The 12962-nt window shown below is 44.8% G+C and overlaps 1 protein-coding gene across 2 annotated transcripts in view; it reads right to left on the bottom strand.

The window, feature by feature from the left end:
* The window catches only part of dock11 (dedicator of cytokinesis 11), a 53141-nt gene that overhangs the window by 39731 nt on the left and 448 nt on the right, over window positions 1-12962 (bottom strand). For both annotated transcript variants that reach the window (XM_070993393.1, XM_070993394.1), the window contains exons 2-9: window positions 7377-7493; window positions 5908-5997; window positions 4905-4987; window positions 4198-4264; window positions 2422-2517; window positions 1889-2023; window positions 1065-1248; window positions 35-114 (exon numbers count right to left, since the gene is read on the bottom strand). In XM_070993393.1, the coding sequence (XP_070849494.1) occupies window positions 35-114; window positions 1065-1248; window positions 1889-2023; window positions 2422-2517; window positions 4198-4264; window positions 4905-4987; window positions 5908-5997; window positions 7377-7493 (852 nt within the window). The remainder of the gene's footprint in view (window positions 1-34; window positions 115-1064; window positions 1249-1888; window positions 2024-2421; window positions 2518-4197; window positions 4265-4904; window positions 4988-5907; window positions 5998-7376; window positions 7494-12962) is intronic.

Below are 12962 nucleotides of genomic sequence, written 5' to 3'. Positions count from 1 at the left end.
ATTAATCAATAAACAACCAATCCATCCTTCATACCTTCATAAGCTCAGGGTGCAGGCTCCTCCCCAGGCTCTCCAGCAGGCTCTCACCTTTACCTTGGCTGGCAGTATCGTCATCTGATTGAACAGGACAGTGATCTCGCATGAATAAAAGCAACCGCAACGCTCAACAACAAATCAGGATATTGCAAATCAGGTCCAATAAAGCTCTGCTCATTCAATGCTTCCTTAATGGCTCCCTGTGTGGCCGTCTAAGCTAAACTAATATCTTACAGTCTACGGCCAAATTAAAAAGAGGCCCTTCACTATTCTGCTGACTCCCAGCTGATGGACTGAGTGAACCCTCCATCTTTCTGGACGGCCTCTCACTCGCTCATCAGCATCTCGGAGACTTGCTAGCAAGCGGGGCCTATTGGGTTTCACCGGGACGCTCTGCAGAGAGTGCGCGATTATAAAAGAAAAAAGACCCACAGATGCTGGCGAGACATAAGGAAACTGCATAAAACTGCTGGCATTCTTCCACAGCAGCGAGTTCAACAATTCACCATAACTGCCCCCCAAAGAAACACACGCTTGAGAGAATTTGGGAGGGAAACTAAAGTCAAAACGAACAAATAAAACAGCTGAGAAGAGTCCTCGGATTCCTGAGCTTTGATTTACTCATACCTGCACAGCTGAACATCTTTTAGAAGAATTTACAGCTTATGTGCAAGCATATAACTTCCATGTCTCTACTGGCAGCAACTATAGGTATAGTGTTAAGACTATTTATTGCCTATGTATCGTTGTAATATGGAAGATATTAACATGTCATAACACAGGGATCAGGCTGGAATTCAGGGGAGTTTTGGACAACCTCCACTGCCAGGGAGAGGGATTACTGGAACCCAGGCCACCGCTGAAATGGGCTCAGAGATTATGTTCAAACATGCCGTTATTATTATCATCACAAAATGGACCATTACAGCAGCTTTTCACAAGGCTGTAAATAATAGGTTGACTGACAGATGATATGGGTATGTGCATAAACCAAGTATGTTTTCAGATCTAGGTGCAGTGTAGCTCACCCAGGGCACAGTCCATTGTCTCCGCACCGTTCCTCCTGTCCTGGCTGGCCTCAGTGCTGCTCTGCAGAGCCTGTTTCAGCGTGGCCACCCACTCCTCCATCTCTGCTTCGCTGTCAGCGGCCAGGAAGTGGCTGTAGCGGTCTTGCATCTTCAGCTCAAAGCCATTACGCCGTATCTTAGGGCTCTGAGGGGGGAAGAGAGATTGGATTTTATATACTTTGACTTTTTGTTTGTGACGTTAATAATGAGCTTTTTGCTCGCATGATGCTTCAGATGGATTCAAACAGACAAGGTCCTCACTAAAGACTGAGGTCCCTTACACTGCTGTGTTTCTGGTGCAAAACACACTGCACACGACTAAACACACCACACTCCACAAAATTCTGCATTAGACTCTGCACTGAAGTGCCGCAATGAGTCTCCTCATTCTTCCCATTCATCTTCTGAACGTGTTCATCAAGCTGAAAGCTTCCTGGCAGCCTGTCGGGTCGGTGCAGACCTGAATGAGGTACCAGCCTGTGCCATGAGCCAACAGCAACAGCCCTTCATAATCTGCTGGAACTGGACTTTCCTGCCCAAGTCAGTGGAATGCGGTAAATCTATCCAATCAAAGCGGCTAAAATCCCCTGAAGCAAGGCGATACTAGGAAACACACTGACTTTCACGAGGGTGAGAGCTTTGCCAAGGATTGAAAACTCAGTGGGCACAGGCGGAAAACACCAAAAAGACTTGTGTGTGTTTGGGGTTTTAACTAAACAAACAGCATGCTCTACTTAAAGCTTAAAAACTGAAATAAAAGACGCCGCTGCTGCTACTGTACATACCTGAATAACGTCTATGCAGGAGTCCAGGTAGATGGATCCTTTGGTGTCCTTGCAGTTCTTCTCATCCTTGTATGAGTTGAGGATGTAGGAGCCGTCGGGGAGCTGAGACAAGTAGAAGTACCTCCTTTTGAAGACCTGTGATTCACAACAATGGAGGGCAAGTCAGGGAGCTTCATATGTAACGGATACTCACAACAGAGAAATGCAGCATGGCGTGGCTGCTAAATACACTGTCCCTGTCTAACTTTAAGCTGCTCTGCTGATTTGAATGAGCAGATATTTGATCACTCTTTTATCATCTATGTTTGTCTCTCTCCTTGTTCCTACATTTCTAACACCGCTTTCACTGCATACTACAATGGCACAGAACAGAAGCTGATAGAGAATAGTGTAGTTTTAATTGTGCATCAGCCATGGAGGAGGACATAGAGCTGCCACGTCTCCTTAGCTCTGTCGTGAAGCCTGCGTTTTTGCTGTTGTTTCATGTGTTGCTGTTGTGTGAACAACAGACGGGACGTCTGGTGGTGACTCACCCTCATGGAGACAGACAGGCTGCTGTTGATGTTGGCCTTCTGAAGCCAGCCCTGCTTCATGATGCCTCCCCTCTGGGAGCAAAGCGATGCTGAGTCCTGACAGACACAAAGACAAAAATCAGTCAAGACGTTTGCACATTATGACACAGGTTAATTCAGGCTCTTACATACTCAACATCACAATATTCACTGTGCGCACAGACAGTATATGCTCTCAACAGTGTAAGTGGTTGCAGGAAATGTTCACTGATTGCATGTCAATCAGCATGCAGAGTGTAAGGTTGGGGCTCTTTAAAAACATGGTGACTCTCCTCTACTCTGTCATGGACTGCAGGTCTGTGTGTCTGTTTGACCTACACACATAGCAGAGAGGCGAAAGGGGACAGGATGAACTATGAAGCGTGCTTTGGCTGCATTCACACAAAATCCAGCAAAGCGGCACCGTCCAGCAGGGCTAGAATGTAACAGCCGTGAACCAATCAGGACATGAAATTTCATTTCTCTGATTTACTGCTTTATTCCAAACACTGCTGCTTTTTTCTCTCTACTTGAACCGGCATAATTCAACCAGTTGTGTCATTGTGGCTCTTCCATCTTCAACTATCATGGGACTGTTCATCAGCGCCATGGAAAACACAAACACTCATCACATGGGAATGAGCACTCTCGTACGCACATGTAAACACACACACACTTTCCTGGGAGTACGGCATCCAGCCACTTGGAGGGAATCACAGAAGGAGGGGCCTAATTAGTTTAATGTAAGCCTGGAACATGACAAGCATATCATGACATTGAGCAAAAAAAGGGGGTTGAGATGTGTAGAGGCGTTTTAGCACTACTGAGAAGAGCCTAATCACATTGATGTGGCATTTTGTCCTCTGAGCGTCATGCCTCCTTCTTTCTCTCCAGCTTTGTCCTATAATCTAATTGGCTGGCTGTTGCTCAAGTCCATACTTGCCTCAGACATACAGCAGTTGACAGCAGCCATCATACGCACACACCTCCCCCCACCCTCATATCAACAATGGTTGAGCACTGTCACCTAATGCTTAATTTCTCTGAATGCATTATCATTGATTTGCTGTTATTGCTCTGTGGATGGGTGTAAAGGTTACATAAAGGACACACAAAAGCAAACATTTCTACAAGCAAATATAATGGGAAGATATAATGATGGTTTTCCTTATCGAAATGTATTATGTCTATTTTTGTTCTTTAATATTTGCCATCACAGCCAGATAAGATCACGCAGAGGTAATGTCAGAGCAGCAAGGGCCGTTTCAAGAAGCAATAGAGCCATCTGCTCCCTGCCCTCCCCATCCTGGCAGCACAGCAGCATCTATGCTCCTTCAATTAAATCCTTGCTCTGTTTAAGTTTATCTGCATCCGGCCGGACAGCAGAGGGAGGAGGATCGATGAGGGCTATTTATAGGACGAATGAGGCCACTGGTTTCGCTGCCCTGCACTCAGTCTCTGAGGGGTTCCGCGCTGCCGGGTGGACTGAAGGACTGACAGACCATAAGTCAAAGGGACTCTTCCAGCACAATTACCAGTTGAGTGCAGGTCCACGCTGGGCACATTCAGAGAGCCAGAATTGTGTCTTATCTCCAGGATTCAAAAAGATTAAAGGGATCTTTTTCATTTTCGAGCAGGGTTTATTGCACATCACTAAAAGCCGTCCATGCAGGGCCCGCTAAGTCAATAGCAGACCACTCATCCTCACTGCAGTGATCAATGTCTGTGATCTAACGCCGCTCGGGCCCCTCTACTCACCTCGTCTTTGGCGTCTTCATCGATCTCAAACACGTGAGCCGGCAGTTTGTCTGTCTTCAGGCCTTTGCTATGAAAAGACAGCAAGAGAGGGTCAGCGGTCTTCAATAAATCAGCCCCCTCCTGACTGTACATCCCCTGTGGTGAGGTCTGCTATCTCTCTACATCTTTACTCTTTGTAAAGCATGCAGCAAATCACTGCCTGATCTACACATCTTTCGCTGTCTCCTTTACTAAGTTCATGCTGTGCTGGTCAGTAAATCTTGTGCCAGCTTGTCTGCTATCACGGTGTTTGGAGAATTCTTTTACGCATATGCCCCTTTCACTTCAATTCATTGTTCCAGCCAAGGTTGCAGTGATAAAAGTGATAAGGAAGGAAGCATTCAAATATGAATTCAAAACATCTGGGCTGCACCTGTTGTGCTGTAAAGGAAAAACTGGCTGAACTCTGTGCAGTTCGCTCAACTTGGATGCCGCATTTCCTCATTTCTGCTGAAGCATCAGAGCTGCATTAATACACAGGAAAAGTGATTTGCTGCATGTCGTCATCACGCAGACCCATGTGAGCAGAGTAAATCTCTTGTACATGTTTGGCAGTGAAGACCGCTGATGTTGTTTTCCACAGATCCCTGACCTCTAAATTTTCTACATGTCCAAACTGCATTTCTAATTTACATCCATCCGAGTTCTTTTTTCCTCATGTTCCTCACCTTGGCAACATGCGGAAGTCACCAGAGTAAGCCTCATATTTGTAGTTGATGACATGCCAGTCGGTGTTGTACATCTTGATGCACTGTCAAACAGGGCAACACAGAGCTGGATTAGGGGCAGCACACACATTCAAATACAACAAGCATGCCATACTCGCAAAGCAACCCAAAGCAAGCACACAGTTCTTTCCTCTGACTGTGACTCACGGAGGAGGACGGAGAACTCGGTTCCCCTTTCTGGGGAGAAAATTCAAGCTCGACATCCCTCATTTAGGGACTTAAAGGAGTCTGCAAAGTGGCTGAAGAGGCCCTTACCCCAACCGTGACTTCTATTTGCTATCACTCAAGATGGTTTTCATCGCACATATTACTTTTTTATTCAGTGTGAAACTGCAAGCAGAAACTCTCATTTAAGTCAGCTGAAAGGATCTTTGTTCAATAGATGCTGAGTAAGAGCCTGGGTCTGTTTTAACAGTCCCTGTGACAGTTGATTCGCTGCTATATCGCAGTCATGAGAGCTGGCTGAGGAACACAGATTCGGAGCCTGGCGGAGCAGCGAAGCATATCCAACATCATGCCAGAAGAGTCTGTTTTTCATTGCAAACACAATATATCATCAGTGCAGCATGTGTTTGCCACTGGCCTGTGCATTCAGTGTTTCTTTATGAGCTTCAAGTGACCACTTTAGGCTGAATGGCATGAGCTCTGGTGTGAAGTCATCAAGAAATCATCTTTTATGTTCAAGAGTTGAATTTAGAGTTTTACTTAGTGCATTTAATGTCTGCTTTTCATTGAGCAGGTTCTAATTAACGAGATGAAGTAAAAGTAAGATGACTGGGGAGATTTAAAGTCAATTGTGAATGCCTAGCTTCAATTTCTTTCTCTCCAAAACCACCTTTTTTATTTTTAGAAAGGACGCCATTGCTGCACATGTGCCGCCTGACACCGAGTGAGGCCAAGTCATACACGTGCTGATACACAGCAGACTGCTGGGATATAATACCTCTTTGGCAAACAGACTCCTGGCCTCCCGCTCAGCGTTCTGAGGCACCGAGAGAACAACAGTCCTCCTCTGCCGGGAGATCTGGGACTCCTGCACACACACACACACACACACACACACACACACACACACACACACACAGTGAGACACACATGAGCCAAAGACAAACATGTACATGAAATGTTGGTAATGACACTTCTTTATCTTGTCGTCAAACATGTTGTAATAGCACAGCAGGAAACCACCAACAACAGGCAAAGAGAAAGTGACTAAGAGAAAACACAAGGCATAGATACAAAAGACCACATGAGTGTCAAAAGACAGTCTCAGGATGCATAAAGAAAAAACAGACACAGAGTCAGACGTGCCTCTAAACAAAACCACATGTGCTTGAAGCAGCACCAATATATACAGAACAGAAGTACCTGGCTGGGTTGGATTTGACTGGCCCTCAGACTGACCCGTAAATAACTGAGTCTGGTATGTTGGGGATGAACAGTGATTAATGATGGGAAACCTTCCTTTAGAAGGTGATATTTCACAGCTTCGTTCTCATTGGACTCGGACAGTTTTACAAGAGAAAAGCTGCTGATTTGGCCGTTTGCTGTGGAGCTCTTAGTCCAGGTGTGTTGAGTATAAGATCTTGTATTTGACCTCCAAATCACAGGCTGCACATGGATCTACTGATGCCGGACAAGCATGAAAGAAGAAGTGTTTTGAACCAGCCTCGATTCATAGTCCAAATATGCAGCACATGCATTTTAAAAGTTTACAGGAAAAAACAGACAGAGCTGTTTTTTACACAGAACTTGAGAGTTATTTTAGTACACTTCCCGCCAAACTAACTGCTGCGATCTGGGACAGTGCAAGAAACACAAAGTGTCAGACAGTCAGACAAGTTGCAAGCAAACCAACAGTTTAACCAGAAAATCTAAACCACTTTCCTTTGGGGTGAAACCCAAAGGAAAGTACATTTAAACTCTGCAACACTGCATCGAAGCTGAACCCGATGACTTTGGCTGACCTGGTGGTTTACTCAGAAACCGTCTGATCATTGCACTACTTATGTTTCTTTACCCACCTGACCTCTTTTTAGCTGGGACACAGCTATCCTAGAGCTTACTTTGCTGGGTGTCATTATAACCAATAAAACTGATGGTCAAAACGAGATCCATGTTCTTGGAAATTGAATTTGTCATTTGAGGGATGATCATGTTGGGCTTTAGTGTTTCTGTTTCATGTCATGGGGTTGCTCTGGCCCTATATACTATAGCCCAGCTGATAAATTTGGCCAAGCTGATACATCATCATTATTATTATTACCTGATTGAGCCCTACACTCCTGCAACATGCCACTAGGACACAGCAGACTGCTGGGTAAACTGCACAGCTGTGACCAGGGTGAGAGCAAGAGCAAGCATGAAGAGCAAGTCCCAGAGGACGCAGCGGGACAGCATGAAGGGACTCACCGAGACATCGTCGACGGGGCAGAGCAGCAGGTCTCGGTGGGGGTCACTGTGGATCTGGGCCTTTCTCTGAAACACCACAGCCTCATAGTCCAGTGGTTCAATGATCTTCGGCTGCTCCTGAGAGAGGAAGATGGACAGAGCACAAATACATGCAGCTTCAAATCAACACATTATTTCTTTTTCATCTCGCGTTCTTAACTGTCTTTCCTGCGTTTGCTACTTGAAAGCAGTTAGCATGGGCTCGCCCCCAGAAGTTTTCACCACCCATGCAAAGGCAGAGCCAAAAGAGATCAGAGAGACAACCACAAAGTTCAGAGGACTGTCATGGTGCAGGGAAACTGTTCCTCAGAGGGCTGTGGGTGGATGAGAAAAAAAGCAAAAGATGATGAAAGGGAGTGGCTGACAACAAATACATCGGTACGAAAGGTGAGACAAAGCAGCAGTGAAGTGAACAAATTATGATACTTGACTTAATGGTTGCTCATGTGCTCCACAGGGGCGTGTGTAAAACTGAAACAAAACACAAGATATCACATGCCACATGACAGTTCTAGCTAAACACCATAACTTCCTGTTTTGAGTTTCATGGAGAAGTGAACGATATGAAATCATTACGCCTTAAACAGACCTACGGGCTAAAACCGAGCCTTCCACAACTAGGTCAAGATGTGATCACGACTACAAACCTAAACCACTCGGAAAGATTGAGAATTAATTCCAAGAAAGTGCCACTTTAAGCTCAAGCTAAGCGGTCAAGATGGTGATGAATAGCTTAGCCAATAAGCCTTGGCTGAGCGACACCAAGCCGTGTGGACCCAAGCAGAGGAAATCAGACCGTATGGATTGAATGTGCTTCTGCGCCACATTACTGAGACACTGAGTCTGCGGGCACTACATGCAGGGCAGCCGACACGCTGCTCAGTGTACAAGCACAGTGGTAAGAAGGGCTCTAAAAACCCTGACTATGCCATAAAGCCAGGAGAGTAGGACTGAGTCATTTTCCACCTTGTCATATTTCCATTTGAGAGCCATGTAGCTGAGATGCAGAGCTTTGTTTTCCCATTGTACCACTGTTGGAGGGTGCAGAGTGAGCAAGCCTGTCATAAAGTTCTGCAGTAGTTTGGCTGCCGCTTTTTTGCCTGCTGCTTGCTGGTCTCCCCTCCCCTCATCTACTGCCTTCCCTCGAAAACTATCACTGTATGTTTACATGTGCAGCGATTCAGAAATTCTGCATACAAACCCTATAAAATGTTGCGGTCTTTTTGAGATATGCAGCTTTAAGCGCCCAGTGAACCATTAACATATGTTTTGTTTTTTCCCCTGAAAGGCCCTGACATATTTTACCTCAATCATCTTCTTACTATGAGCAACAGGGACCTTCATGAGCACATAAGTGTCTTCCAAAGGCTGAACAGTTACTATTATCTCAAATTAAACACTTAATATATTGTACTTTTTCCTAAACTTTAACTCTGCTATAGAGGGATACTTTAAAGTTGTAAAGTTGGAAAAATAATTAAATTCCACGCTGTCTGACAGTATCACATGTACACATTAGCTTTGGAAATTTTGGTTGTCCACTAGAATTTAAAATACGAGTGTGTGGGTTTCAACAATGTTTGGCTACACATTAATAAAGTTCAGTGATGCTTAAGGGGTTAAAATCTCCTTCTCGAATATCGTGGTATCTGTGCACAAGCCACTAAAGGAAAGAAAGTTCTCCCTTTCCATGTTCTCTAACCGATAATTTGGCCCGTGGAATAAGCTGGTTACACGTGCATGTTCTCTGCAGAGTTTTCCACCAGACCCCGACTTTCTCGGTTGTCCACATGAACGCTGCCTTTAGTGTTTTTTGAACTGCTAATCTAAATAAAAATGTCCTAACTCTAATGGTGATATTTCTCCACGTAATGTAGCATCTCTGTCATCTTTTTACATAAAGACTCAGCCGACAACCAGCAACCTGAGCAGCGGCAGAACTCAACACCTACAAGTCTGTTGAAAGCATTACACATGACTTCGCCGCCCCTGCACCCACAGCAGCAGCTCAGCTTCCTGTCATGTGCAGCAATTTCAACCGCTGTGCTTCAAGTCAGAGGCAACTGTTGGGCAGCACGCCGTCGCTCGAACGCAACACTGCTCGTGTTACAGACGCGGAGAGGGAGGGAGGGGCGGGACGCGAGCAAAGAGAGAAGGAAAGACAGAGAGAGAGAGTTCTGCTTTCACAGAAGAGGAAAGAAGCTGAAGAATCACAAACAGGCGGGTCGTCAAACCGCAGTTTCAGTGATTGAGAAACAAAGAGAGATGCTAAAACACTGATGGACATGGCCTAACACTTGGGTGTAGCTGTATGACACAAGCAATCAAGACACTCTTCCTATATTACATTATGTCAGCCTCCCTTCAGGTCTCCTGCTGAACTATCAACCTGGCCGGAGAACACTCAAAGACCAATTGCTGAGTGCAAAGCATGACTCCCAGTGTGCCTCAGGGGACTATGATGATGATGATGACGATGATGATGTTAGCAAGGGTTCACTTCCAGATGTCTGTGTCCCATTACGGCTCAGCAGACGTAGCACTCACGACTCCAACACAACCAGGTGGATTTTATCACATTGGCTCGGGAAGTTGACACTTCTGCACAAACACACACACACACACACACACACACACACACACACACACACACACACACACACGCTGGTCGCATACAGTACGAAGCAGCTTCACTGTCCCACAGCTGACCCCAGTAAGTGCTCCAATCTGTGTGTGTGTGTGTGTGTGTGTGTGTGTGTGTGTGTGTGTGTGTGTGTGTGTGTGTGTGTGTGTGTGTGTGAGCAGCCAAACACACAGCTGCTCATTGAGCTTCTTGCTGCATTCACATGAGGGATGTACAGATAGACGCAGGATTTTAACACCAAATTCAAAGCTAATTATTTGGAATTTAAGATAAGATAAGATAAGATAAGATAAGATAAGATATACCTTTATTAGTCCCACAGTGGGGAAATTTGAGTTTCTGTTACCCAACAGTATCTCAGTATATACAATATACATGGAAATACAGTGTTTTTCTATTAATTGCAAAGTTCACTAGTTTAATCTCACATTTCTATCAAATTAAAATTTTAAACGGTGCATTATTACAGAATTATTACAAGTTTCTGAAACCTAAAACATAAGGGACGATTCTCAACCCACCCATATACAGTGGCATTTAATCCTTCAGTAAAACCCCCCAAAAATGACCAAATATAGAGATCTATGCATGCTTTCAGTGCAGTGATGCATCAGTGAGGCTCGCATGGCAGAGAGAAATGTCACCCCGACTCAGAGGGATACTTAGATGTATTTAATCCACAGAGGGTGACATTACCACCAACTATACACCAACACGCATCACATGGATGTCGGCTGTACAATCACATGGACGCTGCTGTTTGTGTGTCCTACATGTCAACAGTGCATTCTCCCATTTTCACAGCAGACACTGAAACTTGCAGTAGGTGGAATTAATGGCATTAGTGCTGGCTCAGACATTCAGTCAATGCAAAGCATTGTAAGACGTTATCAGTTGCAACTGTGTTGACAAGTCAAATATCTAGTGTGTTTTACTCCTCATCATCTGTATACCCCCTACAATATTTCTGCGCGGTGCCCAATGCCCACCCTCCAAGTTTGGGAATCCGGTTGGGCTGCAAATAACAACTCTTTTCATTCATGATTAATTTGACATTTTCTTGTTTAAGCTCTTGTAACGTCTCACACCTCAAGGAAATGCACTCAAATGTCATCTAGTTTTATTCAACCCACAGTTTACAATCATATAAGACACAGAAAAGTCTAGTCCTCACGTTTGACAAGCGGGAGCCCACAAGTACAAGGCTTTTTGTCTTAAACTTAAGAATAACGGATTATCAAAACAGCTGCCCATTGATTTTCTGCTGAACCACTGATCATTGCAGGTCTAGAATAACTACTCTAGACAGTCTGTGTAAGGCCAAATGAGCAGATCCAGGAAGTCCAGTAACCAATGACACATCAGCTGATGGGGCTTCTCATGAAGCAGCTTAACAGTAATTGGACCAAGGGTTGCCTGAGTCACTTAGAGATACCACCTTGTGGTTGTACAGTATACCACCACCAACCAGTCAAGTCACCAGATGAGGTCACGGTAAACTTGACCTTTGACCACCAAAACTCAATCAGTGCCTGTTCGAGAGAACAGGGCGGACGAATAACTGGAAAACAAAACATGCTTCTATGCTGTGCCCTTTTGCAAAGTTTCATTTGACTTTGTGCTTGGAAACATGTAAGACCAAATTGTTCACTAATAAGCCTGAGAAAACAGGTACGGAGGAAAGGACTCAGAAATAATAGTGTCTTTATAGAGGTGAGGAAATTCAGAATGAACACACAAACAAGGTCACAGAGGAAGCATGGTCACAGCACGCCTGAGGGAATCCCCATGTGGGAAGAATGCACCCTCCACAAAACTACGTTTGTTCTCCAGCCAGCCATTTATTTGACAAAAGGAGCAGCCAAAACCTGCTGCTTTGAAACAGAAAAAGACACAACAGAGCACACGTATCACACGTGGCCACAAGACAGAAACAAGCTCCAGCCTCTGCTGAGTAAATCAAAACCTTATCACATGATATTTTGCTCTGATAACCTCTTTGCGTCATCCTCCTCAAGATGATCATCATAAGACTAAAGCCTAATCCCAAGGGAACAAGAGTTTATCTCTTATCCAAACTTACTCAGCCCCACTCTCTCAGCAGCGGAAGATGTATGGCTGTTGTGTTTGGGGCTGAAGCTGCGGTTCATCACTTCATGAGAAAGTAGAAGACTGTTTTAGTTATTAGGAAAAGGAAACATCAGCAGGCGAGCATCAATCTGTGCTGACTGGTTTCAAGACACATGTCACTCTTCTGACATACTGGCATGTTAATAAATTCACACACACACATGAGCTGGCATGCAAACACACACACATGCTGCATCAGCGGGATCCTCAATGCTATTCATCTCAAGCCACTGCGCCTAATCCCTCATTATTGCAGTCCGCTCCAAGTCACTATCAGCCAGCAGCACTGCTGTTCATTCAAAAGGAGAAAACAATACACCATTAAGAAACCCTTTGCTTTGCACACTCTTATGAGCTGCCTTGTACTGCACAATGTGGCCATTTCCAGCAGAAATAAAGAGGTGCAAACACTGCTCCAAGGCAGAGACAGGGAAGCCATGCTGCAGCTGTCCGACTGGCACCGCTCCTCATCCGCCAGCACACAAAAGGAGCCGCAAAAGACTGAAAAACCATGTGTTCCTGGGGACAATGTCATACTGTCTTTTACAGCCCGCAATATAAAAAAACAAGACAACATATGGAAGGAGAATTCACGGCTCCATATTACTTGTCTTTTGACATTACGCAGGATGTAGTTGTGGCAGAAACGCTGTAAAATTGTTTCAGTGCGTTCAGAGACATACCAGAGCTCCAGTGGCTCTAGCGGGACAAGAGAGGTGAATGAAAACTGGAAAAAAAAAATAAAATAAAATAAAATAAACAGGAATGAAAGA

The sequence above is a fragment of the Chaetodon trifascialis genome, chromosome 23 (genome assembly GCF_039877785.1).
Source record: "Chaetodon trifascialis isolate fChaTrf1 chromosome 23, fChaTrf1.hap1, whole genome shotgun sequence".
Classification (NCBI taxonomy): Eukaryota; Metazoa; Chordata; class Actinopteri; order Chaetodontiformes; family Chaetodontidae; genus Chaetodon; species Chaetodon trifascialis.
The sequence above is the reverse complement of the archived record's forward strand: the minus strand, read 5'-3'. Positions and strand labels throughout refer to the sequence as shown.